The sequence below is a fragment of the Pantherophis guttatus genome, chromosome 14 (assembly GCF_059756535.1).
Source record: "Pantherophis guttatus breed Tessera chromosome 14, ASM5975653v1, whole genome shotgun sequence".
In the NCBI taxonomy this organism is placed as follows: domain Eukaryota; kingdom Metazoa; phylum Chordata; class Lepidosauria; order Squamata; family Colubridae; genus Pantherophis; species Pantherophis guttatus.
Window position 1 is genome coordinate 10414305 of NC_142076.1, and position 27435 is coordinate 10441739.

The window sequence follows — 27435 nt, forward strand, 5'->3', positions numbered from 1 at the left end:
AGTAAATTGTACCGGTGATACCCATCAAATACAATAATTACAAATGTCAAGCTGCGCTATTCAATACTGCTGATGCTATATAACAGTGATGGCTCACCTTTTTGCCATCGCGTGCCAGGACGGGGGGCGGGGGGGTCGCGTGCGTGCCCACACCCATAATTCTATGCATCCTGCGCATGACCCCCACTCTCCTTGTTGTTGGCACGTGATAGCCCGGTAGGCCTGTTTTTCTCTCTCACCTGGCTCCAGAGCCTTTCTAGGAGTCTGGGAGGGCGAAAACGGCCTTCCCCACCCCTCTGGAGACTCTCCAGAGGCCAGAAACGCCCCATTTGCCAACTTCCGGTGGGACCGGAAGGCCCATTTTTTGCTGTCCCCAGCCTCCAGAGCCTCTCTAGGACTCTGGGGAGGGCAAAAATGGCCTTCTCCCCGGAGGTGAGAAACGGCCCATTTGCCAGGGGGGTGGGGAAGGCCATTTTTGCCCTCCCCAGACTCCTAGAGAGGCTCTGGAGGCTGGGGACAGAAAAATACGGGCCTTCCTCACCACCCCCCTGAGGCCCTCCGGAGGTAGGATACAGCCTGTTTCCCTACTTCTGGTGGGCCCAAAAGGCCTGAAAATCAGCTGGCCGGTGCCAGAGCTAAACTTGGCACGTGTGCCATAGGTTCGCCATCACAGCTATATAATGTATGCTGGAAGAAAGCTAAACGGTACATCTAAAAAGAAGAGAAAAGAGAGAAATGGGGGTGGAGATGAAGAAAAAACTGAAATAGTGTAATACAGTACAGTAATTAACTGAAAATAAGTGAACTGAGACTAAAATCATATTTATATAAATCACGACAGGCGGTTTTTAATCAACAAATCAAACCCAGACCGAATGGAATCATATTTGATCTTCGTGTTTCCATACTAAGTCAAAATAAAGCATGGACAGATTTTGTTTTAAGTTATACAGGATGTCCTTCCAAGAATGCATAATCACCTCTTATACACACACACACACACTGTATAATATACACACAGTGTTCTATCCAAAAGCTCTTCATAAACAGACAAATTCCGGAATTTTGGAGTAGCGTTGAACAAAACATTCACATTTTTGAAGCTTAAATTTCACCCAGGAACCCACTTGGCTGCTGGTGGAAGACTTCAAGCCTTTTTTTCTTCCTCCTATCTCGGGGATGAATGTGTACCAGATGTTAGGTCCAGTTGTTACTCAGGCCAAGAGTCTAGGCCTCTTGAGAACATCTGCAAGGATTCTGATATTTTCCAAAGCTCCAGAGGGAAGAACAAGAAACAATGGATGGAAACTAATCAAGGAGAGAAGCAACCTGGAATTAAGGAGAAACTTCCTGACAGTGAGGAAAATTAAGCAGTGGAACAGCTTGCCTTCAGGAATCGTGGATGCTCCATCACTGGAGTTTTTTAAGAAGAGACTGGACAGTCATTTGTCTGAAATGGTATAGGGCCATGATGGCGAACCTATGGCATGCGTAGCCATATCGGTGGGCACGCGAGCTCAGCTCTGGCGCGCATGCATGCGCCTGACAGCTGATTTTCAGGCCTTCTGGGCCCACCAGAAGTAGGGAAACAGGCTGTTTCCTGCCTCTGGAGGACCTTGGGGTGGTGGGGAAGGCCCATTTTTCTCTCTCCCCAGCCTCCAGAGCCTTTCTAGGAATCTGGGGAGGGCGAAAACAGCCTTCCCCACTCCTCCAGGGGCCAGAAACGGCCCGTTTGCCAACTTTCGGTGGGATCATGCCATTGTATGTCAGGAGTGTAGGGGGGTTGCGCACGCAAGTGTGGGGCAGGGCGCATGTGCGCATGATACCACGACCACCATCCTTCCCCCGCTCCTAGCACACTGACAAAAAGGTTAGCCATCACAGGTATAAAGTCTCCTGCTTGAACAGGGGGCTGGATTAGAAGACCTCCAAGGTCTCTTCCAGCTCTATTTGGATAAGAAAACTACATTTCCTTGCTGAGGTTCCTTTGGGACATCAAAAATACTGGAAACTCAGGTGCTTCAGCACTCAATCCTTGGGATCCGTCTGTTCCTAGGAGTTTGCGCATTCTCACAATCTCTTGCTTGTATCTGCAATGGAAGCAAAGAGGAGATCATGGGTACTTACTTCTACTGATAGAATCCAGGTTATCCAGCAGTTTCCAGTGCGAAAAATAAGGAGACCAAAGAGGGCAGGAGACAGGCAAATAAATGAACTCACCTGGGAGAGATTTAACCTGTGTCTTCCTTCAGCGTTTGGGAACCAGAGAGACCTGAAGCTTTCATCTTGGAATTTTTGAAAGCTCAGGATGAAGACTGACAATGCTGGCTTCGAGGGCCAGATCAGCATTGTAGTTCGCGATGGAGTGGGGGGGCACACAGTGGGGGGAAATGGGACGGATGCCTCCTGCAGCACCCTGCCAGCCAAAATGGGACACCGGGGGGGGGGGCTGCACACAGCCTCCTCTGCCTCATTTTCGCCCTCCATTGCCTCCTGCAGTACTCTGCCAGCCAAAAACAGGCCGTACCGGGGCCCCCCACGGCCTGTTTTCGGCCTCTAGCAGGCCGGTCCTTTGATATTCCCAGGCCAGCTCTGCGGAGAACAGCCCGCTGGCCTTGAGTTTGACACCCCTGCTATAGACCCAAAGAGAAGTTTTGCCTTTGGTCTCACCTCACCAGGTGTTTGTCCACATATTCCTGCAGTTCAACAACCTGCTCTTCTGCTACCATCGCCCGGGCCAGCAGCTGGCTTCTCTCCCTTTCCAGTTCCACCTGAAGTCGTGGGAAGGGAAGCAGAGATCATGAAGGATGACCAATAACCAAATGCCTGTAGAGGAGAACTCTCGGCTCTTCACAGTACAGTAGACTTGAACCCCAGTTGTAAATACTAAACCTACTTTTATTATAGAGTTGCAGATTCTTGAAACTCTGAGTGTGCCTCTTTCCTCCTTGTTTTTATCCTAAAGAGTCACCTCGAGGCGAGATGGCTGGCAAATAAATCTTTTTGGCAACCTTCAGTCTCAAAAGACTGGCAGTGATGGCTAATGTTTTTGCCATCGCATGCCAAAAGCAGGGGGAACGTGGGGGGTTGCACGTTCATGCCCATACCCATAATTCTATGCGCCCTGCCCCACGAGTGTGCGACATCCCCCCACCCCCACGCTCCCCGCGCTTTTGGCATGAAATGGCACAGTGGCCCCGGTAGGCCCATTTTTTGCTCTCCCCAGGCTCCAGAGCTTCTCTAGGAGCCTGGGGAGGGCAAAAACAGCCTTCCCCATACCCCCTGGAGGCCCTCCAGAGGCTGGAAATGGCCCGTTTGCCGACTTCCAGTCCCAATGGCAAGCGGGCCATTTCCAGCCTCCAGATGGCTTCTGGGGGGTGGGGAAGGCCATTTTTGCCCTCCCTAGGCTCCTAGAGAGGCTCTGGAGCCTGGGGAGAGCGAAAAATGGGCCTTCTGGGCCACCCGGAAGTAGGGAAACAGGCTGTTTCCTGCCTCCGGAGGGCCTTTGGGGTGGGTGGGGAAGGCCGTTTTCGCCCTCCCCAGGCTCCTAGAGAGACTCTGGAGCCTGGGGACAGCAAAAACAGGCCTTCCAACCCCACACCACAGGCCCCCCGAAGGTAGGAAACAGCCTGTTTCCCTACTTCCAGGTGGCCCAGAAGGTGCTGAGCTCCCATGCCCACTGATATGGCTCCGCATGCCACCTGTGGCACATGTGCCATAGATTCACCATCATGGGACTATGGTATCGTGTTCTGGGAAGGGGTCCTAAAACAGCATCTGATGTGACTAAAAGGCCGATCCGAGAGTGGCAATCCCTTCCACACTGAGGGCAGATATATTCTGTCCCCTGCCCAGCCCCCAGATTTTGCTGGTTCCGGGACTGCCTCTTTGCCTCGGCCTGCCGAACAAGCGTCTCTTCGAATTGGAGACGGCCGTGCTGTGACTTTAGCCTCCAGGCTGAACGATCAGAGGTCAAGGTTTCCCAGTTGTTAATGTCCATTCCCAAGGCCTTTAGATCCCTCTTGCAGATATCCTTATATCGCAGCTGTGGTCTCCCTCTAAGGTGCTTTCCCTGCACTAGTTCTCCATACAGGAGATCTTTCGGAATCCGACCATCAGCCATTCTCACAACATGCCCAAGCCAGTGTAGACGTCATTGTTTCAATAGTGTACGCATGCTAGAAATTCCAGCACGTTCCAAGACTGCGCTATTTGGAACTTTGTCATGCCAGGGGATGCCAAGGATACGTCGGAAACAGCACATATGAAAGGTGTTCAAATTTCTCTCCTGTCATGCGTAAAGGGTGCAAGACAATAAATCTAATAACTAGATAAATAAATAAACAATTTAATATAGAATGAGAACTAGGGAGGGACGATAAAATTGGAGATGTTTTCTCGAATTACTTTTCTGTTTTGGGACTCAGACTTCTCTTATCTGCCTTCTGCTTTGACAAGTGGCTCTTCCTTAAGGTTATTCTCACAGTTTGTTACAAGTACAGAGATGGTCTCAAAGGAAATATCATGTAGCAATCGATGGGAAAATAACTCAGAGAATGAGAAAGAAACTCAGGATTGACTCTCTGGTATAAGAGGGAAGGAAGGGAAAACAGCGTCCAGCTTCCAAGATTACCCTTTAGCGGTAAAGTGGAAGAAAATTATACATTGAGACTTATAAGATAGGTAAGCTGACTCTACTTTATTGTAAACCTATATTAACAGAATCTTGCTAGTTTGAAAGTACAATCCTCCACCGCCCCCCCCCCCATCTTCTTCACAGCCCAAGTAACTAAGGGAGGGTCCCTTCTGAGTCTTTTGACCCACCCGCTATCCATCTGTGGGCTATGCTGTCTCTTATCTGATTGTTCCCTATGCAAAATCTCATTGACGGGTCTCCCAAGGTCTTTCTCGCGTACCAATATCTCATCAATCAATAGGGGGACTTGGAAAAATGCACGCTGCAGTCCTTTTGTTGATGGATATAGCCACATTCTTGGAGAGTTTTACTTACTTGAGTAGTGTGGGTAAATTCCCGTAGCTGCTTCCTGAGTTCAGCCCAGCCCTCGCCCTCCAACAGAGTAGGCACAGGGAGAGGCAGTACACTGTGAATTAAAAAGAGGCACCGTTGTTACGCTGTTGGGGCTGTGCATGGATAACCCTTTTACCTTGACTACTGAATTCACGCATTTCTCAAAACATTAAGCCATTAACTAACAGAGGGGTTGGCAACCTTACACTCAAAGAGCCACAAAGGGCCTAACCGGAAGCCCCCGTTCAATTCTGGAGCTGACCAGAAGTCCGGTTCCCCCACCATAGAGTCTCCTAGCACGGCATCCTTTTTCCTCTGCCTCTCCTACCCAAAAGCCCTATCAATTGTGGAGCCGACTGGCGACAAGGAGCTGCAGCAGAGGGATGAAAGAGCCACATGCGGCTCCAGAGCCACGGGTTGCTGACCCCTGAACTAACCAAACAGATTAACTGAATTGGAAGGGACCTTGTAGGTCATCTAGTCCAACCCACTGCCCAAGCAGGAGATCCTACACCATTTCTGACAGATGACAGTCCAGTCTCTTCTTGAAAGCTTCCAGGAATGAAGCTCCCACAACTTCTGAAGGCAACGTCTGTTCCATGGTTTGATTGTTCTCACTGTCAGAAAATTCCTCCTTATTTCCAAGTTGAATCTCTCCTTGACTGGTTTCCATCCATTATTCCTTGTCTGGCCTTCAGGTGCTTTGGAAAATAGCTTGACTACCTCCTCTCTGAGGCAGCCCCTCAAATATTGGAACACTGCTATCAGTCAACCAGCTTTAACATTCGCCAAGGTTACTTGATTAGGTTACTTGCAGCTACTTGATATGTAACTGATCTAGGTAAAGATATTGAAACAGCCAGGGTAAAGGGCTGTGAGAATAACCTTGAGAGACGGGAGGAAAATCCGCAGCCTAGACAAAGGTCTGATGAATGAAAAGAGGAGGAAGACAGCAATGAACAGCAAGGAGAAGGAGTTGTGATGGGGAGATGCCTACTAAATTGGCTCTGCAATAGAGTATCTGCTTTGCAGGCCTGGGTTCCACATTGGTGGTGTGGCCTAGAGGTGGAGCTCTCGGTTTGATCCTAGGTAGAGGCAGATATTTCTCTTTCTGGGCAGAATGTGAATATATCTGCTATACAAAACTCCGCATTGGCAACAGGAAGGGCATCCGGCCAGTAAACACACTGCTAGCTCCATTCAGTTGCCCAGACTCCACCCCGCAACGATTTTGGGGTCGTTAAAAGATGATGATGATGCCTGGGTTACACATTCAAGCTCAGATGTCTCCAAAACCACAGCCTTATCCAGTGGTGAAATCCAAATTTTTTTACTACCGGTTCTGTGGGGGTGTCTTGGTGGGTGTGGCAGGGGATACTGCAAAATCTCCATTCCCACCCCACTCTGGGGCCAGCCAGAAGTGGTATCTGCCAGTTCTCTGAACTACTCAAAATTTCCGCTTCCAGTTCTCCAGAACCTGTCAGAACCTGCTGGATTTCACCCCTGACCTTATCCCTGGAGAAGACCTGTGGTAACCAGGATCTCTTACAATACTTATGCACTGGATTACAACCATCTGCTGTCTGGAGGGATGGGAGCTGTGGTACTAATAAACCCGGAAATTAGGGAGGAGGTAGGAATGAAGGAAGACTGGAAAAGAAGGGAAGGAAGGAGAGAAGGAGAAATGGTGGAAGGGGAAGGGAAGGGAGGAAGAAGGGAGGAAGAAAGGAAGGGCCGATATCAAGCTGATGGGTTCATCGCTCTCCCACTGCCTAAGGCAAAGCCCTCTCCCTTGTAGCACTGATGATGTTACCTAGTTGGGTAATGAAATGTCTGCAAGAAAATTGCCTCACCAATTCTGTCGGCAACCCCAAATTTGGCTCAGTGGCTAAGACGCTGAGCTTGTCGATCGAAAGGTCGGCAGTTCAGCGGTTCGAATCCCTAGTGCCGCATAACGGGGTGAGCTCCCGTCACTTGTCCCAGCTTCTGCCAACCTAGCAGTTCGAAAGCAGGTAATAAAAAATGCAAGTAGAAAAATAGGGACCATTTTTGATGGGAAGGTAACAGCGTTCTGTGCGCCTTTGGCGTTGAGTCATGCCGGCCACATGACCACGGAGGCGTCTTCGGACAGCGCTGGCTCTTCGGCTTTGAAACGGAGATGAGCACCGCCCCCTAGAGTCAGGAACGACTAGCACATATGTGCGAGGGGAACCTTTACCTTTACCTTTAAACATCCCGAGATTGAGCCAAACTGGGTACAAACCCGGTTTTTGCACAAGAGAAGCCTTCTCTTTAAAAAAAAATGGAGGTGAGAAACGCTGGGAAGGAGGCCCCACCATCTCTTGACCTTCGCCCATCTTTTATTCTGGAGGGGTGTGTTTTTTTTGTCCTTCAGGGAGCAAATCCCCTCACTTCACTTGCGGGGTGTTGAGGCTAGGTGATCTCATCGTGGGGAAATATGCGAGCGAGCCGTGGGAAAGTTTGGCCGAGTTGGTCCGAGTCTCGCATAAGTAAAATATAGGTCACTTTTGATGTTTGGAGAATTCTGACTGTAATAAAAGAATGGAATGAACGGAGGAATGCATTGTGCTCCAATTTACATGTTCGGAGGAGGGGGGGACACACGGATTTGGGATACCCAGAGCTCCCTCTGGAGGGTTGTCCGTTGCCGCCAGGAATTCTCCATCTCTCTTTTTTCAGCAATTTAAAAGAAAGAGAGATCGACATTTTTTTAACAGCCAGGTCTGGCTTGGAAATGCCTGTTTATAAAAGCAAATAAATTGGTGTTGTTTGCACCAATCAGCCCTTTAAATTTTATTTTAGGTTGGCGTTTACCGTTAGGCCTCTCAAACAGCCTTTTTTTTTTTTTTTGGCCAGATAGGCAAAATAAAGCATTAATCATGTACAAGCTTGGGGCTTCCCTTCCCCCTTTTGGTGTTCGGCCTGTGCCCGTTTTGTGAATGTGAGAAGCACTTTTGTTTCCCGGGCGTTTTAATGATGTAGCCGGGGCTTAATTGTAAATGCTTCCATTGAAAATGCTTCATGCTCTGTGGTTTAGGAAAGAGGATCGATAGATAAATGCTTCAAGGCAGGGCGCCTACTTAGGTTTCCGCTTGCATGCGCCGTCTTTCTATATGCGAGTTTGAAAGGGGTTTTTTTTTTTTTCCAGGGGTGAAATCCAGCAGGTTCTGACAAGTTCTGGAGAACCGGTAGCGGAAATTTTGAGTAGTTCGGAGAACCGGTAAATACCACCTCTGGCTGGCACCAGAGTGGGGTGGGAATGGAGAGTTTGCAGTATCCTTCCCCTTGAGTGGGGTGGGAATCAGTGGTGAAATCCACATTTTTTTACTACTGGTTCTGTGGGCGTGGCTTGGTGGGCATGGCAGGGGAAGGATACTGCAAAATTCCCATTCCCACCCCACTCCTGGGGGAAGACTACTGCAAAATCCCCATTCCCACCCACTCCAGAGGAAGGATACTGCAAAATCCCCATTCCCTCCCCACTCCAGAGGAAGGATAACCATGGGGTAGGCTGGCTCCATGAGAACGCCCCCCCCCGCTGCCTCCTCAACTTACAACCATTCATCTAGCGACCATTCCAAGTTACAACGGCAAAGAAAAAGTGACTCTTGACCGTTTTCCCCGTTTGCGACCTTCGTGGCATTCCCTGTGATCATGTGATCAAAATTTGGAGGCTTGGCACCTGGCTTGTACTTGTGACAGTTGTCAGTGTCATGTGATCCTTGTTTTGAGACCTTCTGACAAGCATAGTCAACGGGAAAGACAGATTCACTTCATGACCGGGTTATTAGCTTAACTACTGCAGGGATTCCCTTAATGACTGTGGCAAGAAAGGTCGTAAAACGAGACAAAATTCACTTAACACCTGTCCTGCTTAGCAACAGAAACTTTGGGCTCCCGTTGAGGTCGTAAGTCGGGGACTGCCTGTATTACTTTTGATTAATGTTATCTTAGCTGTTCGGTTTTTCAGTTTTGTTTTGTTTTTTTAATTTGATTTATATGCCGCCCTTCTCCGGAGACTCAGGGCGGCTTACAATGCGTTAAGCAATAGCCTTCATCCTTTTGTATGTTTATACAAAGTCAGTTTATTGCCCCCACAAACTGGGTCCTCAATTTACCTACCTTAGAAAGGATGGAAGGCTGAGTCGACCTTGAGCCTTGGCGAGATTCGAACCTGCAGTAATTGCAGGCATCTGGTCTTAATAACCAGCTTAATAACAGGGTGCCTTAGACCACTGTACTACCAAGGCACTTTTCTCTCTGAATCTGTAATAAAGATTTGAATTCATAGGAGCCCCATGGAGAGGGAGACGTACTTACTGAGAAGACGTTCCAGAGATCGTTTTTTCACTTAGTTTTACCTAAAGCAACAGAAACGGGGGGGGGGGGGCACAATGAATTTGTGATTAGATGGATGTCCTGCCTTTATTTTATTACAACTCAAGATGTGACACAGTGATCTCCCCTGCTGTTTTCCTCAAAGTCACCCTGTGAGGTGAGTTGGGTTGAGACCGAGTGAGGCAGGGACTGGCCAGGGATGGGCTTCAAGTACGGCAGAGGTGGTATTCTACTGGTTTGAACCGGTTTGCCCAAATGGTCTTTATGTCGTCCTATTTCTGCACATTTTGATGCCGTGCGCATGCATGCAAGCCATGCCCGTGAGCAAAGTACACGCACGGAGTGTCCCGTGCGCTCACATTTGCGAACCGGTAGAGAAGGTAAGTGAATCCCACCTCTGAAAAACAAGGTGATTCATTAAAGCAGCCCTGTGAACTTAGTTACAGACGGGTGGGTTCTAAAATTTTTTACTACCAGTTTTGTGGGCGTGGCTTGATGGTCAGATGACAGTTCTTTAGGATTTAGCAGAGGTACTGGTCTACCAGGCTTTTAACTGCTTACAGAGCTGTACCGGTCTACTCATTTGTTTTTGGAGGCACCGGTCTACTCATTTGTTTTAGGAGGCACCGGTCTACCCATTTGTTTTAGGAGGCACCGGTCTACTCATTTGTTTTTGGAGGCACCGGTCTACCCATTTGTTTTTGGAGGCACCGGTCTACCCATTTGTTTTTGGAGGCACCGGTCTACTCATTTGTTTTAGGAGGCACCGGTCTACCCATTTGTTTTAGGAGGCACCGGTCTACTCATTTGTTTTAGGAGGCACCGGTCTACTCATTTGTTTTAGGAGGCACCGGTCTACCCATTTGTTTTTGGAGGCACCGGTCTACTCATTTGTTTTAGGAGGCACCGGTCTACCCATTTGTTTTAGGAGGCACCGGTCTACTCATTTGTTTTAGGAGGCACCGGTCTACTCATTTGTTTTAGGAGGCACCGGTCTACTCATTTGTTTTAGGAGGCACCAGTCTACCCATTTGTTCTTGAAGCGTTCCGGTCTACCCATTTGTTTTTGGAGGCACCGGTCTTGTTTTTGGAGTGCTCTGGTCTACCACCACACTACCTTTTAACACTGATCAGCTGTAGGGCGGCCCTTTGAAGCCCTGCGGCAAGAGTTTAAACAGTTTTTTTCCTTCTAGCCGATCAGTTGGGACTCGGGAGGCAGCGAATAGATTGGGGGTGGGGCCAAATAAAAGATAAGAATAACGCGGGGGGTGGGAGGACCCAGCTCCCAAACAAAGAGAACCGGTTCGTTGACGTCATATCGTCACCACTACCGGCTCAGCCGAACCGGGAGGAACCCACCACTGGTTACAGACATGGGTGTTTTAATGAGTTGGCGCTTTTGTCCAAAGCAATTTAAACTTTCGACTCGAAGCGCAGAGCACAACTTGAAAAATGGTTGGCAGCAGGTGGCCGCCTGTGGTTGACCTTGGCTGAGGTCAGAACGTGATGTAGGGCTAAACCTGGTTAGTATTTAGATAGAAGATCTTTGGGAAGTCCCAAGGCAATGGACTAGATTGATAAATTGAAAAGAGAAGGCAAAGAAAAAAAAAGAGAGAAGACAAAAGAAGCAAAGCTTCTTCTCCGGGAACATTGCATTGCTAACTAGGGCATACAAAACCTTTGCCAGACCATGGGTGGCATTGAATCATTGGTGTGGGCACATGCGCATGCGACACCCCACCCTGCGCTCCCCCCTCTTTTGGCACGCGACAGCAAAAAGGTTAATCCTCACTGGTATAGGGCCTCCTGTTGGAGCAAGGATTGGACTAGAAGACTTCCAAGGTCTCTTCCAGCTCTATTCTCAATTATTCCTTTATGTTTATCCTGCCCATTCCTAATGTTGAATGTATTGAAGGATAGGTTAATTCAAGGATTGACCTCCCCAGCCTCATAAGATCCCCTTCCAGGGAAAAGTACATTGTGGACTCACCTTCATCTGCAACTCATAGAGTTGTCCCTCCAGATTGGCTTTGTCTTCCCGCAACCGATTTAACTCTTGCGAGGTGTTGGTCAGCAGTTCAGCGTCCGTGATGGAGAAATAGTGCTCCGGTGGGCCAGGATCCAAATCGTGAGAGCCCAGCAACCGGATTTGCTCACGTTGTATCCTATCGCCAATCAAACATGTCATTGACCCCAGATCTACAGTCTCGGCTATAAGGATCATAAGACAGTACCAGAAAGGTTATTAAACAGGGGAGCTATTTAGCAGGTTCTGGAGAACCGGTAGCGGAAATTTTGAGTAGTTCAGAGAACCGATAGTAAAAATTCTGACTGGCCCCGCCCCCATCTATTCTCTGCCTCCCAAGTCCCAGCTGATTGGGAGGAAATGGGGATTTTGCAGTAACCTTCCCCTGGAGTGGCGTGGGAATGGAGATTTTACAGTATCTTTCCCCTGCCATGCCCACCAAGCCACGCCCACAGAACCGGTAGTAACAAAATTTGAAACCCACCCCTGGAGCAAGCCCCATACTAGCACTGATGATGTTACCTAGTTGGGTAATAAAATGTCTGCAAGCAAACTACTAAGCTCAGAGAGTACCAAGGACTCTGCAGAGCCAGGTATTTTAGAAGATGTAACATCTTATTTATTTATTTATTTATTGTTTCAATTTATATGCCGCCCTTCTCCGAAGACTCAGGGCGGCTTACAATGCGTTAAGCAATAGCCTTTTGTATATACCTGCTTAGTAGGGCTTTTGCCCCCCCCCCCAAAGCGGTGTTCTTTTTTATACAAAGTCAGCTTATTGCCTCCACAATCCGGGTCCTCATTTTACCTACCTTGAAAGGATGGAAGGCTGAGTCAGCCTTGAGCCTGGTGAGATTCGAACTCGCAGTAATTGCAGGCAGCTGGTGTTACTTAACAGCACTTTAATCTGCTGCGCCACCAAGGCTCTTCTGGGTCTCAGTCTAGGTTTTGGGGTTTTCTGTCCTCCACCTTGGCCCCTTCTCTTACCTGTAGGCAATGAGTAGACCCTCATGCTTCTTGACCAAATTCTGCACGCGCTTCTTGTAACCACGAGCAGCTCTCGCCAGCTGTTCCTCCCGAGATTTATAGGAAGCCCGGATGTCTTTCAACATGCTGCCCACAAAACGCTTCATTTGAGTGGGTTCCCTTTTAGCCGTTGACGATGTACTATCGGTGTATTCCTTGAAATACAAATACATTTGGTGAGACTAGAGAATGGGGCATTCTAGCATTAACTGCTTACTGACCCATCAGGTCACTGATACATTTGGAATAGGAAGAATGAAACTGGGGGAAATAAGGAACTGAAAGTACCAAATGGCTGAAAGCTTCAAATGTACACGGGTGTTTACGGAAAGTGACGGTCAGTAAGAAAGAACAGGGAAGTGAAACCGTGGAATGCGTATGTCACTACAAAGTATGTCACCTCTCGTCTGGACTATTGTAATGCTCTCTACATGGGGCTCCCCTTGAGATGCACCCGGAGGCTCCAACTGGCGCAGAGTGCGGCCGCGCGGGTGGTTATGGGAGCAACATGGAGCTCCCATGTAACACCTCTCCTGCGCGAGCTGCACTGGCTCCCGGTGGTCTTCCGGGTGCGCTTCAAGGTTCTGGTTACCACCTTTAAAGCGCTCCATGGCTTGGGACCTGGTTACTTACGGGACCGCCTACTACCATCAACAGCCTCCCACCGACCAGTACGCTCCCACAGAGAGGGGCTCCTCCAGGTGCCGTCGGCCAAACAATGTCGGCTGTCGGCCCCTAGGGGGAGAGCCTTCTCTGTGGGGGCACCGACGATCTGGAATGAGCTCCCCCCAGAGATACGGAGGATTCCGGATCTGCGCACCTTCCGCCGTGAGTTGAAGATGCTTTTATTTCATCAAGCTGGCCTCGCCTAAATCTTCTCCCTTTTAAGTGTAAATTCTAAATTTTTAATGTATTTTAAAACATGGGTATCTTAAATTATTGGTATTAATTCAGCCAAATTTATTTAATTCATTTTATTCGATTTTAAATTTTGTATATCTATGTGTTTTATCTCATGGCTGTGCACCGCCCTGAGTCCTTCGGGAGTAAGGCGGTATAGAAATTCAATAAAATAAATAAATAAAAATAAAAGGAAAGTATAAGACAGTGATGGCGAACAGAGGTGGGATTCAGCTGGTTCGCACCACTTTGGGAGAACCGGTTGTTAACTTTCTGAGCAGTTTGGAAAACTGGTTGTTGGAAGAAATCATTAGGGCAGAGAACCGGTTGTTAAATTACTTGAATCCCATCACTGATAGAGAACCTTTTCGGCACCGAGTGGCCAAACCGGAATGCGTGTGCAATGCCATGCGTGTGTGTACATGTGCATGTGCCGGAGCGCTGGAAACCTGAAGACCAATTGGCCGGTGCGCTCATGCCTGGTTTTTGGCTGTTTTTCAGGCTGTTTTTGGGCTGTTTTTTGGGCTGTTTTCAGGCTGCTTTTCAGGCCATTTTCAGGCTGTTTTTCGAGATGTTTTCAGGCTGTTTTTTGGGCCATTTTCAGGCTGTTTTTTGGGATGTTTTCGGGCTATTTTTCCAGACGTTTTCAGGCTGGTTTTCGGGCCATTTTCGGGCTGTTTTGGGGGCCATTTTCATGCTGTTTTTTGGACTTTCAGGCCAGAAAATGGCCTGAAAACAGCCCAACAAATGCCCCCCAAAAGGCTGGGAAACCACCTGGGAATCGCACACACCCCCAATGAGAAATACTTACCGCCAGATCTGTGATGTACTGAACAAGACGTGAGCGGTATTCCTCATTCAGCTCTTTGAGTTGTAACTGTAGCCTGGAATTCTCGGCCTCAACCTCTTGAAGATGGCCTTGGGAGGACAGCAATATCTGTAGCCCCAGGAGAGAAAAATGTACAGGTAGTCCTCGATTTACGACCAAAATTGGAACTTGCTTTAAGGAAATGAGGACTAGGTAGGACCTCCACATTCCCAAACACTCTTACGCCTTTGAATCTTGAGTGCTGGGATATTTTTTGTTAGATGGATAAAACAATAAAGGTGGGATGAAAAATATAAAATAATAATTTAAACAAAGAGGTTGGAAGAAGGAATGGAATGAGAAAAGAGCTGAGGGGACTAACTGCAACATATGGTGATCTTGGACCAATCACCAGGAGATGGTGAGTTCTAGTCCCACCTTAATCATGAAAGCCAAACTGGGTGCCTTTGGGCCAATCACCAGGAGATGGTGAGTTCTAGTCCTGCCTTAGGTATGAAAGCCAAACTGGGTGCCTTTGGGCCAATCACCAGGAGATGGTGATTTCTAGTCCCCCCTTAGGTATAAAAACCGGCTTGGTGACTTTGAGCTAGTCCATCTCTTAGTCCAACCCCCTCACAGGGTGGTTATGGGGAAAATAGGAGAAAGAGTATTAAAGATACTGTCTGCCTTGAGCTACTTACAAAATAATACCGGCTTGTCTCCGCTAAAAGCCATTGATGGTTTTTATTGAGTATTTATTTATTTATTTTATTTATTTAATCTAATTTCATACCGCCCTTCTCCCGAAGGACTCAGGGTGGTGCACAGCCAAAGATAAAACAAACACATATATAAAATTTAAAAGCAATTTAAAAACATATAGTACTAGTACTATCTTTATAGTACAGTTCCATTAACAGAATCTTGCTAGTCTGAAAGTTCCCCTCCCTTCCTTTGCTTTTACTCTCTGGAAAACTAGGGAGGGTCCCTCCTGAAATGTCCTCCACATTCTGCCTCCTTCTCTGAGCTGACATACCTTTTACATGCTGGTTTTCCAGTCTCTGACTCTCCCTCCTGTATCCCAAGGCCATTCCCACATACCGTTACCCATCCCTTTGCATAAAAAGCAGGACTGATTGATCCTCACCGCCGACTCTTCTGCCAGTTTATGCTGCGTGTGCCGAATTGCTTTCTTGGCCTCCTGCAATTCCTTGCCCATGGTGATCCTGGAGACACCAAAAACAACATACTCATACTTTTTGGAATATAAAACACTCCGGAGTATAAGACGCACCTTAGTTTTTGGGGAGGAAAATAAGAAAAAAAAATCTGCCTCGGCCTACCAGCATCCGTCGGTATTCATCTGGCTAGCGTCCTGTCAGTGTGTGAGAGAATTGAGGGCTGTTTGGAAACTGAAACAGTATTTGCTGTGTGAGCAACAAGGAAGGAGACAGCAAGGAGCCTGGGCGTGACTTAGGTCAACTGTGCATGTTGTGCTGATCTCTGAAACTAAAACTGAAACTGAAACTCCTCTCCTCTGCTTGTGTTGGAAAACCTGCTTTTGGTATTGTATATTTACTTTATATTATATATAAAGGGAAGTTATTGAATCCTGCTGAATCAGTTACTTGTGTGTGCTTTCTGGATGCCATTGCTGCTGCAAACTCTGACAATCCTTGCAGCAAATAGCAAACAGCCAGGTCAGCTTCAGCACATTATTGCAGCCTGATTCAGCACGAGCAGCTGATTGGTGGGTGGATCGCCCTCTCGGAATACCCCCGATCAGCTGTTCAAGGCTGCAGGGATTGCCACAGACCATCGTCTCCTCTGTGCCTCGCGTTTTTGGCTACATTCGGTGTATAAGACGCAGCCAAATTTTCACCCTCTTTGCGGGGGGGTGGAGGAATAATGCATCTTATACTCTGAAAAATACAGTAAATATTGCACTTTTTCCTTTATTCTTGGTGAGCTGCTCTTCATGGACCAGCAGCTCTGTTTAATGCTTTTAGGCAGATACAGGAGATAGAACAATTAGGGGAAATTAGTGAGGCCTCTCTTTTCTGGCACTTGCTGTTATTTGGAGGCAGGGATATATTTCCCTGTGTCAAGTTTATTTTATTCTTAAACTGAAACATCAGTGTGGTTCATTCAATGTCAGCAAGGCACCAAGGTTTAGTGTCTGGGAAGCTCTGGGCAGTGCCAAAATATGAAATCCTGAGAACACAGGTGCTACACTCTTGTCCCAGAGGTGTTTTTTCAAAAGGCAACTGGACTTCCTTTGTTTTTCCTTGAAGACGTTTCGCTTCTCATCCAAGAAGCTTTATCCTTCCATCTTCCACCATTCAGTCAGAACTGAAGAAGCTTCTTGGATGAGAAGCAAAAGGTCCTCAAGGAAAAACAAAATCCGATTGCCTTTTGAAAAAGGACCTTTGGGACAGCCGTGACCTGGATGACTGAGAATCTCCATAGACATGTGCTACATTCTTGTTTCCTATGATCTTGGTGAGGAGGTCCACATTACGTATATGGCTGCCATACATATATGGCTACCAGTGGTGAAATGTAAAATTCGGTACTACCGGTTCTGTGGGCATGGCTTGGTGGGGGGGGGGATATGACTGAGTGGGCGTGGCCAACTTTTTTTTTTAACTTTTAAAACCATTTTTTCGGCTGAAGAGGTTGTAAAAAAATGCTTTTAAAAATAAAATAAAAAGCCTCTGATGATTGCGTGGCTCAGCTGGGCATGGGGGTGGGGAGGGATTTTTGCTACCGGTTCTCCGAACCACCCGCCGCCATCGCTACTGGATCAGGCAATCCGGTCCGAACCGAGAGCATTTCACCCCTGATGGCTACATATATTGCTTAGCACATTGTAAGCTGCCCTGAGTCTCCGGAGAAGGGCGGCATATAAATCAAATTTAAAAAAAAATATGGAACTACGTATATGGCTGCCATGAAAACCTGAACCTATTCCTTCATTTTGCAACTCTTTGGAATAGAATTGTCCAATGATCGTGACCCAAAACCAGCCTCCTCTGTTTTCAAACCCAAATTTGGAGCCTGCAGTTAGAGGAATGAAACTCCAAATTGTGCAGTCAATGAATGAACTTTCTCTAGCCTACTGATCATATCAACTTTCGACCTGGAAGAGGTTGGCAGGAAACGGATATTAGCTGTAGTATTTGAGAAATAGAATGTTGAGGAAGATCAGCATCTCAATCTGTAATTCCAAGGGAGAGAGCTGGAATAACCTCTCTCAAATCCACCTCTAGGGCTGCTCTCCATGGTCCTGAACTCAAGTTCTGTTGCTTGTTTTTCTTGTATTGCTGACTTTTTATGGTACTTTTGAGCCTCCTCCTCCTCCTCCTCCTCCTCCCCCTCCTCCTCCTCCTTCTCCTCCTCCTCCTCCTCCTCCTCCTTGTGTTGGGTGAAGCATTTGAGATGTCCACCTATATTTTCCTGCTTTTCTTCCGAGGCCAAGCCAAAAGAAGAGGATGATATATGATTAAAAAGGAAGAAGGGATCACAACAATGACAACATCTATCATCTATCAACTTTGGGACAGAAAGAGAAGGTCTTGGATATGCTAAGATTATCCAGAACAAAGAAAATTCCTTTAGCTACAGGTTTGATTTAATACACAAGCAAGTTTCCAATCCTTGGAATTTCTTAAAATGCTTTTAAATGTTGCGGTCCCATATCTGTAAAAGGGTGAAGGAGAAACATATGACAGATCATTCCAGCTATCTACCTTGGACAACAGTTTCCACTGTTTCTTAACGAATACAATTGGATAGCTAAAATGTTAGAAGCGCATAAAAAATCTGCAAAGCACATGTTCTCAGTTGGTTTAATTAGGACTCGGGTATGGAGAGATCTTACTCACATTCTCTCCTCCAATTTCTGTTGCTGGGAATTGTACATTTCTCTCATTTTTTCCATCTCTTCAGTGATGTGACCTTGGTTTCCAAGTAACTGTTGAAGGGGAAAGCAACCATTCAGACAGAGCTATGTGTCTTCATCACTGTTCATCCTGAATATTTTCAGTCTGGTTCACTTAGATCAGGGGTCAGCAACCTGTGGCTCTGGAGCCGCATGCGGCTCTTTGGGCCCTCTGCTGTGGCTCCCTGTCAGGTGATCCCACCACTGGCTAGCCCCATCCCTTGCCCTCCCCTCCCAGTCACTCCTCGCCTGGCCTGAGAAGGTAAGGGCGATGGCAGGGGATGGAGAAGCGGCCATGGCGGAGACAGAGAGATACAGAGAGAGCAGGAGAGAGAGACAGAGAGAGATACAGAGAGAGAGGGAGAGGGGGGAGAGAGAGGGAGGGAGGGGAGAGAGGGGAGAGAGAGAGATGTCAAAAAGATTTTGTAGTTCCCGGTGTTTTTTAACAACTGGTTCTCTGCCCTAATGACCAGCTGGGTAGGTGTGGCTAGGGGAGTCATGTCACTGGTGGAAGTGAGTGACATTGAGTTGGCCATGCCCACCCAAGTTTTGTGGCTCCCGGTGTTTTCTTTTCTGTGGGAAATGGGTCCAAATGGCTCTTCGAGTATTTAAGGTTGCAGACCCTTCACTTAGATTATAAACTCCATCATTTGGGGGAATGAAGCGGCTGCGCCATTCAACTCACACTTTTCTCCAATTTTTGAGGTTCTTGGTCTGAAGCCACTGCCACATCTTTGGGCTAAAAGAAACGAAGCATGCATGGGAACAGATCAAGTCGATAAACATCACAATTTGTTCACAACCAAGAGAGGCACAAAGAATGAAGATACCTTGACTTTGCGGGCAGAGAGGCGATGGACCAAGGTTCGCACCCGCTTCACTTCAGCAGACGGTTCTTCAGCTTCAGGCTGGGACTCCTTGCTCTTGGTTTGGAGATGGTGTGGATGCTCCTGCTTGGACTTAACCAAGTTAAGTAATTCCCTGCTCAGTTCTTCATTCTTAGAGACCTAACAAATGAGAGAGGGGATGGATACAGTGATCCAACCCGCTCACCCACCCGCCCCAAATAGTTGCAACTTCACAAGATCACTGAATCTTGGAGAGTTCACTGTTCTCATGTGAGATCATGTAGGTGTCACGGTTCCGATGGATGCCCTAATTAAACCATGGTCCTCGAGCCAAGTTTCAAAAGAAATCCAGTTATTTATTAGGAGCAACATGTCAGCAAGTACCCAAGTGAAGTCAGCTCTGCCCCCACGTAATTTATGCCCCAGTTATGACCCTGTTTCCCACCCTCCTCCCAAGGTGTGTCATAAATCACATTCTCCAACAGAGCACTTTTGAGGGCTGTAGAGATCACACCTCTCTGGCTGGTTTCAGTAACCTGCGATACAACCTTGAGAAAGGTATGTGTGGAATGTGCTTCTGGTTGTGGCTGCTGTGCTGCTGCTCCGTCAGTTCCCCCCCTCTCCTGCCTATGGCAACTCGAGAGCAGGCCAGGGATGCTTTATGAGTTGACAGTAGGATCTTACGGATGAGTCTACTTAAATCTTGCAGTGTTTGATTACCTCGTAAGATGTTGGTCTCTGCTTTTAAAGGCCCTGAAAATATCCCAACTCTAGAACTACTTGCTCTTAGGGCATGAAAACAAGCATGATTGTTCCAGCAATTATATGAAGACAATTTGCAATAAAATGGCCTTTGAACCTAAATCTTCAGGTTTGGACATCAAGCTTGGCATGTCCTAATTGCAACACTTCTACCCCTGACCCCTTGATTTCTTCCTTCCCAGTTTGATAGGTTGCTGTGATGGAATGTAGTGGGCCAGATTCCCAGGAGGGAGGGTGTGAATTCCAGAGGAGTAAGAGACAACTCAGTTCAGATAATTTGTGTGAGAGAAAGAGGCTGAAGACGGCTCCTCCCTAATTGTTTCCAGAGTACAAGATTGGGGGGGGGGGGTATGGTCTGCTACAGTTTGGCAAGATTCTGTCTATGGGTGAGGAACAATAAAGAAATCTCTTTGGAAGAACCACAAAGTATTTTTTTCTTGGTTTTGGGAGCTTGATTCTCCATTCCCACTCCTCCCTTCCCCATCCCACCTTCCTCTTCCACTTCCTTCCTTCCTTCCATCCATCCATCCATACCATTTTCCTTCCATCCATCCATATCACCTTCCTTCCTTCCTTCCTTCCTTCCTTCCTTCCTTCCTTCCTTCCTTCCTTCCTTCCTTCCTTCCTTCCTATAATGTCCCTTCCTTCCTTCCATCCATCCATCCATCCATCCATTCTACCTTCCATCCATCCATTCATAACATTTTCTTTTCTTCCTTCCTTCCTTCCTTCCTTCCTTCCTTCCTTCCTTCCTTCCTATCAATGTCCCTTCCTTCCTTCCTTCCATCCATCCATCCATCCATCCATCCATCCATCCATCCATCTTACCTTCCATCCACTCATAACATTTTCCTTCCTTCCTTCCTTCCTTCCTTCCTTCCTTCCTTCCTTTCTTTCTTTCTTCCTTCCTTCCTTCCTTCCTTCCTTCCTTCCTTCCTTCCTATCAATCAATGTCCCTCCCTCCCTCCCTCCTTCCTTCCTCCCTTCCTTCCTGGATTCCCAGGATGAAAGGAGCAAGATACAACTCAGTTCTGACAGTTTGTATGAGAGGGTAAAGACAGCTCCTTCCTACTACCGGTAACTCTCAGCGTCTATGCTTTATGTAGGTGCTAGCTTGCTTCAGTTTGGCAAGATTCTGTCTATAGGTGAAGAACAATAACCTGCTTGGGAGAAACATACATGTCTTTCTTGGTTTTTGGAACCTGATAGTTGCCTAGTGTCTGAAGCAGGTGAAGGGTTACTCATGAGCCATTCATACTTCCTGTTCATGCTCCTTGTCCAATACAAGGTAGTTGCTCTTCAAAGCAAGGTACTCATTCCCCAGCTCTTTGTGGTCATTCTCCAAGGCGTGCAGGCGTTCCTGCAAAGCACCACGTTCGCCAGTGGTCCTCTCATCACGGAGCTCAGTCTCCAGAATACGATTCTCCAAGTCCAAGATCTGGGAGAGTAAATCCAGAGAGAGAGAAATGCAGGTCAAAAATAAGCATGGATCAAGAATGAGAATAGGAAAGTAGAACACATCTTAAACAGGGGTGGGCTGCTGGGGGTTTGCCGGCGTTCGGGAGAACCTCTAGCTAAGATTCTGTGCAGCTCAGAGAACCCCCAAATCCCACTCCTGGCTGGCCCTGCCCATCCCCCCCCCGTAGCCCATTTTGGATACAGGTAAGTGCAGGGCGCACGCAGACACTCTGGGAGGGTGAAAAACGGGCCTACTGGAAGTAGGTAGTAGGTTCCGCACTCCAGAGAGCCTCCAGAGCCTGGGGAGGCTGTTTTTGCCCTCCCGGAGGCTCGAAAAAAGCCTCCAGAGCCCTCCCCCCCATGGTGCAGGAGGCTGACTAGGCCACGCCCACCATGGCCACGCCCACCCAGCAACCGGGCAGAGAACCCCTTGCTAAAATTTTTGAAGCCCACCCCTGGAATCAAGTATCAGTTTATAATGGTGCAATAATTAAGTCCCCTACGAAAGATGACATACCAGATTCTTCAGTTCAAAGTTCTCAGCTTCATGTTGTTCTCTCTTTTTATTAGTTTCGATCTGGAAATCGACAAAGTCTTTGGAAATCTACGGAAACAGATACATCAAGCTTACTTTGAAAAAAAGCAGCAAGAATTTGTCCTCTACGCCTCCTTTTAATGACCCCATAACCCCTTGCATGGTGGAATCTGGGCAACTGAATGTTTACTGGCCGGATGCCCTTCCTGTTGCCAGTGCTGAGTTACATATATTCAGCAGATATATTCTCATTGAGCCCAGAGAAAGGAATATCTGCCTCCACCTAGGATCGAACTCACAGCCTCCTGATTGTGAGGCGAGAGCTCCACCTCTAGGCCACCGCACCACTCAAATTCGTCCCCTATATGCCCCCTATAAAACCAGAACTGGTGTTGTAGGTGTCCCTAGAAACAGTTGAATGTGACCTTCTGCATGAGGGACATTTTTAGTATTTCCACAGAAAATTGGCCACCCTTGCAAAGCTGATATCTGGGCTTATTGAAGAATCAAGTGCCTCGAACCCAAGAGGAAAGAACAAAATGCTTATTGCTTCTCTTCAGGTTCAACAGAGCAGCAAATTTGTGCCCCTGTTACCTTGAGCTTCTCCTCTTCACTGCGGATCAGCCTGGAGGACAGGTCCGCCTTGGAGATAGCCAGTTGCCCCAGCCTCTCCTGCAATTCTCCCACCTTGCTGTAGAGCCTTTCATTTCGATCTTGCAGCTGAACCTGAGTGAGGAAAGAGGGAGATTCGGTGCTCCTGGAGAAGAGTTTTAATATTCAGGCAACTTGATACAATCAAGATCAAGAGAGGTACTAATACCATTCTGTAAAGCCTTAGTAAGATCACACCTAGAATACTGCATCCAGTTTTGGTCACCACACTAAAAAAAAGATGTTGAGACTCTAGAAAGAATGCAGAGAAGAGCAACCAGGATGATGAGGGGATTGGGGGCTAAAACATATGAAGAACGGTTGCAGGAACTGGGCCTGGTAGTCTAGTGAAGAGAAGGACCAGGGGAGACAGGATAGCAGTGTACTAATATTTGAGGGGCTTCGACAGAGAAGAGGGGGGTCAACTTGATGCTGAAGATGTTGAGACTCTAGAACAGGTGTCTTTAAGCTTGGCAGCTGGTTTGGAGGAAATTTAAGAAAAATGGAAAACAAGTTTGAACACGGCAAGTGAAGTTTCGTTTCTGAGGCTTTTTTTCTGAAGCTTCTTCCAGAGGCTTCTTTCAACCTCTGAAATCTCTGTTTGCGAGGCTGGGCTGGGCTACATTCGGACTGTAAGATGTACCCAGATTTCCACCCTCCTTTTTGGGGGAAAAAGGTGCATCTCATACTCCGAAAAATACAATAGACAGACAGACAGACAGATGATGGACAGACAGATGATAGATAGATCTTCCCCCCCCAAATGGCGCAGAGTTATTTTGAAGGTTATAGATCAGTGATGGCGAACCTTTTCGGCACTGAGTGCCAAAAAGGAAGTGCGCGAGCACTTGTCAGGGCCACAACCCGGAAGAGGAGCTGCCCAGGACGGATGCACGCACCCAAAAATGAACTTCCAGTTTCCGGCGCGCGTACTGTATGTGGGCTGGCCAGCTACTCTTCCAGGTTTCCAGGCACGCATGCACACACAACAATCAGCTGGCTGGTGCACATGCTCACGCAAGAAAACGGAAGACCAGCTCTTCCAGTTTCCAGCACCGCTAAACGCAAAAAGGCCTGCTGATCATCGTGCACACATGAGCACCAGTGGTGGGTTGCCCCCGGTTCGCACCAGTTCTATAGAACCGGTAGTAAAACCAGCCGGAGGCTTCGCCCACTGACCCCGATGTCATTAGAACGCTTCTGCACATGCGCAGAAGCTTCTGCACTTGCGGCCCCATTGCAAACCGGTAGTAAAGGTATGTAGAACCCACCCCTAATGCGCATCATAAGCCCAGAAGAGGAACGTGCTATGCCGCGCGTGCCAGGCGACATGGCTCGGGCAAGCATGCCATAGGTTCACCATCACGGTTATAGTTAGTTACAATAGCTGCCATAGCCTGTTTGAAATGGGAGTTTAAAGCAGGGGTGAAATGCTCCCGGTTTGGACCGGATCACCCGATCCGGTAGCGATGGTGGCGGGTGGTTCCAACGAAAAAATGCTTTTAAAAATTAAAAAAAAGCCTCTGATGATCACACGGCTCAGCTGGGATCATCAGAGGCTTTTCAAAGCATTTTTTTCTGCAACCTCCATTTTTTCTGGAGCCTGGATAGCTCAACAGACTAAAAAGCCTGTTATTAACATTCAGCTGTCTGCAATTATTGCAAGTTCGAATCTCCCCAGGCTCAAGGTTGACTCAGCCTTCCATCCTTTCTAAGGTAGGTAAATTGAGGACCCAGTTTGTGGGGGCAATAAGCTGACTTTGTATAAAAATATACAAAAGTATGAAGGCTAATGCTTAACGCATTGTAAGCCGCCCTGAGTCTCCGGAGAAGGGCGGCATATAAATCTAATTAAAAAAAAAAAAAAACCTCTTGGCCGAAGAGGTAGTAAAAAAAATGCTTTGAAAAGTCTCTGACGATCCCAGCTGAGTTGCCTGATTGGCAGAGGCTTTTCAAAGCATTAGAAAAAAATGCTTTGAAAAGTTTTTTTTAAAAAAAGTTGGCCATGCCCACCCAGTCACATTACCCCACCACCACCAAGCCACGTCCACAGAACCGGTAGTAACAAATTTTACATTTCACCCCTGGTTTAAAGGGATAAAACTGTTCTGGCTATCTCTGCTTCCTGGACCTTGGTTATTATAACACCAATATAACAGGACAGGAAAGCATTTATTTGAACCCTTCTCTTTTTTTCCATCCACTTACATTTTCATTGGTGAGGCACTGAACTTGCTCACGGAAAGTGCCGAGATCGCTGTACTCAGGACTTTTGGCCATGGAGTCCTAGCAGTGAGGATGAAGCTCTGCCTGCACGGAGCAAAATCCAGGAAGGAGCCAAAGAATATTGTCTGAATGGCCAAGGAAGGAAGTTTTTTTTTCCTTGTTCTGGCGGGCGAAGGCAGGGTTGCTATCAACTCCAGTTGCTAACAGGCGTGGCTCTCAGCTTCGTAGGAAGGGGCAGAGAGACAGGTGTACCTTCCCTCCACCGAAGAATATAATCAGCTTAACAAAACTCAAATCAAACTTTCTGGAAGAATGCTATTCAAAATAAAGTGAGGTAGTGTTAAGATCAGGGGTCTCCAACCTTGGCAACTTTAAGCCTGGCGGACTTCAACTCCCAGAATTCCCCAGCCAGCAAAGCAAAGCTGGCTGGGGAATTCTGGGAGTTGAAGTTCGCCAGGCTTAAAGTTGTCAAGGTTGAAGACCCCTGGTTAAGATTGTCCCAGAAAAGGTCTGAAATGTGATATCCCCACCCCCACCCCCTATTGAGTTGTCTGAATTACACAAAAGGCCAGGTTTTCTTTTCTTTGGACCAAACTTTCCATTTTGAGAAATGTATTAGGGGCTCACTCTTTAAAAAAAAAAAAAAGATAGATTGGGGCTACAATAAAGGCTGTTCGTTTAAAGCCACTTCCGACAGAAATTTTGAAATGTTTTGGCAAGTGTAGTGGTAGTTTTGTCTATAACCCCTCGATTGCGATTCAAGGGAATGTTTGACAAACGTTCTTTGTCAAACCAGCGGAACTGAATTATCCCTTTGGGTGATTTCATTTTTTTTTTTTTTTTTGGCCTCTGTTCTTCTAATGAAAATTAAATTGGAGCATTCACACATTGCCTTGCAGTTTTTCAAATTTGAGTTATGTGCAGTTCAACTCCCAGAATTCCCCAACCAGTTTAATGATGTGGTTAGGGTGCCCTTCCTTCCTTCCTTCCTTCCTTCCTTCCTTCCTTCCTTCCTTCCTTCCTTCCTTCCTTCCTTCCCTCCCTCCCTCCCTCCCTCCCTCCCTCCCTCTCATTATTATTAGTATCCTTCCTTCCTCCCTCCCTTCCACTTTCCTTCCTTCCTTCCATCCTACCCTCCCTCCCTCCCTCTCATCATTATTAGTATCCTCCCTCCCTCCCTCTCATCATTATTAGTATCCATCCTTCCTTCCTTCCTTCCTTCCTTCTTTCCTTCCTTCCTCCCTCCCTCTCATCATTATTAGTATCCTTCCTTCCTTCCTTCCTTCCTTCCCTCCCTCCCTCTCATCATTATTAGTATCCTTCCTTCCTTCCTTCCTTCCTTCCCTCCCTCCCTCTCATTATTATTAGTATCCTTCCTTCCTCCCTCCCTTCTTCTTTCCTTCCTTCCTCCCTCCCTCTCATCATTATTAGTATCCTCCCTCCCTCCCTCTCATCGTTATTAGTATCCTCCCTCCCTCCCTCTCATCGTTATTAGTATCCATCCTTCCTTCCTTCCTTCCTTCCTTCTTTCCTTCCTTCCTCCCTCCCTCTCATCATTATTAGTATCCTCCCTCCCTCCCTCTCATCATTATTAGTATCCTCCCTCCCTCCCTCTCATTGTTATTAGTATCCTCCCTCCCTCCCTCTCATCGTTATTAGTATCCATCCTTCCTTCCTTCCTTCCTTCCTTCTTTCCTTCCTTCCTCCCTCCCTCTCATCATTATTAGTATCCTTCCTTCCTTCCTTCCTTCCTTCCCTCCCTCCCTCTCATTATTATTAGTATCCTTCCTTCCTTCCTTCCTTCCTTCCCTCCCTCCCTCTCATTATTATTAGTATCCTTCCTTCCTCCCTCCCTTCTTCTTTCCTTCCTTCCTCCCTCCCTCTCATCATTATTAGTATCCTCCCTCCCTCCCTCTCATCGTTATTAGTATCCTTCCTTCCTTCTTTCCTTCCTTCCTCCCTCTCTCATCATTAGTATCCTTCCTTTCTTCTTTCCTTCCTTCCTCCCTCCCTCTCGTTATTAGTATCTTTCCTTCTTTCCTCCCTCCCTCCCTCCCTCCCTCTCTCTCATCATTATTAGTATCCTTCCTTCCTTCCTGGGGAAGCTGGCTGGGGAATTCTGGGAGCTGAGGTCCATAAGTCTTGAAGTTGCTAAGATGGACACCCTTGATCTAGATCAGGCGTCCCCAACCTTTTGGACCTCAGTGACCACTAAATTCATAATTTTAAATCCCGTGGACCACTAATATGATTTGCCTAATGACTGGCTGGGTGGGTGTGGCTAGGTGGTCACGTCGAGGGGTGCCGCTCCGGCCTCTACTCGCCCCTCCTGTCCCAGTCCTTCCTCGCCTGCCCGCCCGGGCTCCTTAAGGCCCCAACAGGAAGCAGCTGTTGGAGCTAAGCAGCCACCACGAGAAAAAGTTGACAAAAGAGCTCAGTTCAAATTGGATCTGACCGAGAAGGAGGCTCAGCAGAAGCACCTCACTGAGGACTACGAGCATAGGCTTTCCAAGCAGAGGGAAGACCTGTGGGAGTGCAAGGCCAGGTACCAGTGTCTGGAGGCTCAGTGGGCTGAGATGATCAGCCAGTTCCAGGCGATGATGCAGTCCCACTGGAACGAGACCCTCCAGCTCTTCGCCACCAACGGTGCTTCCCTCCAGCCTTCGGCCAAAGCCCCACACCAGGAGTCTGAAGCAGACCCCAAGACCCCGAATTTCTTCTCCCCTCCGACCCACACAAAAAGACCCCGAAGGGGGGGAGTCCCTGCAGCAACACAAACGTTCATTGCATGTATCCAGCCCAGGGGCCGTAGTTTGAGGACCCCTGATTTAGTGCAATATAAAAAATGCAAATAATTTTTCTGC

General features: G+C 47.5%; 2 protein-coding genes across 4 annotated transcripts in view; one reads left to right on the plus strand and one right to left on the minus strand.

Moving 5' to 3' along the window:
• ANTKMT (adenine nucleotide translocase lysine methyltransferase) overlaps window positions 1-25461 on the plus strand; it is a 42589-nt gene extending 17128 nt beyond the window's left edge. For 2 of the 3 annotated variants that reach the window (XR_015729876.1, XR_015729875.1), the window contains 2 exons: window positions 17624-17775; window positions 18797-25461. Coding sequence is in view for 1 of the 3 variants with exons in the window: in XM_087878588.1 (XP_087734714.1) it covers window positions 17624-17646 (23 nt within the window). In the remaining 2 variants the exon portion in view is untranslated. Of the gene's footprint in view, window positions 1-17623; window positions 18042-18796 lie in introns of those variants that run through there. The other variant, XM_087878588.1, reaches the window with a different exon arrangement.
• On the minus strand, window positions 823-24647 carry CCDC78 (coiled-coil domain containing 78). The gene is made up of 15 exons (XM_034420463.3): window positions 24554-24647; window positions 22289-22420; window positions 21677-21763; window positions 20960-21139; window positions 18922-19098; window positions 18777-18830; window positions 18036-18124; window positions 15296-15374; window positions 14152-14277; window positions 12402-12595; window positions 11379-11553; window positions 9371-9411; window positions 5012-5102; window positions 2671-2771; window positions 823-2090 (listed from the first exon to the last, which is right to left on the minus strand). Exons 1-15 carry the CDS (start codon window positions 24623-24625, stop codon window positions 1964-1966), a joined length of 1725 nt encoding a protein of 574 aa, XP_034276354.2. The 5' UTR covers window positions 24626-24647; the 3' UTR covers window positions 823-1963.
• Window positions 25462-27435: the final 1974 nt, after the last annotated feature.

Bases quoted from the DNA above. Each gene is read 5' to 3' on its own strand.
- CCDC78 (XM_034420463.3), bottom strand. From the start codon at position 24,625: ATGGCCAAAAGTCCTGAGTACAGCGATCTCGGCACTTTCCGTGAGCAA. The intron at 22,421-24,553 runs GTAAGTGGATGG...TTCCTCACTCAG, and splicing joins AGTGCCTCACCAATGAAAAT to GTTCAGCTGCAAGATCGAAA. The intron at 9,412-11,378 runs GTGAGTCCACAA...CTGTTGCTTTAG, and splicing joins TCTATGAGTTGCAGATGAAG to GTAAAACTAAGTGAAAAAAC.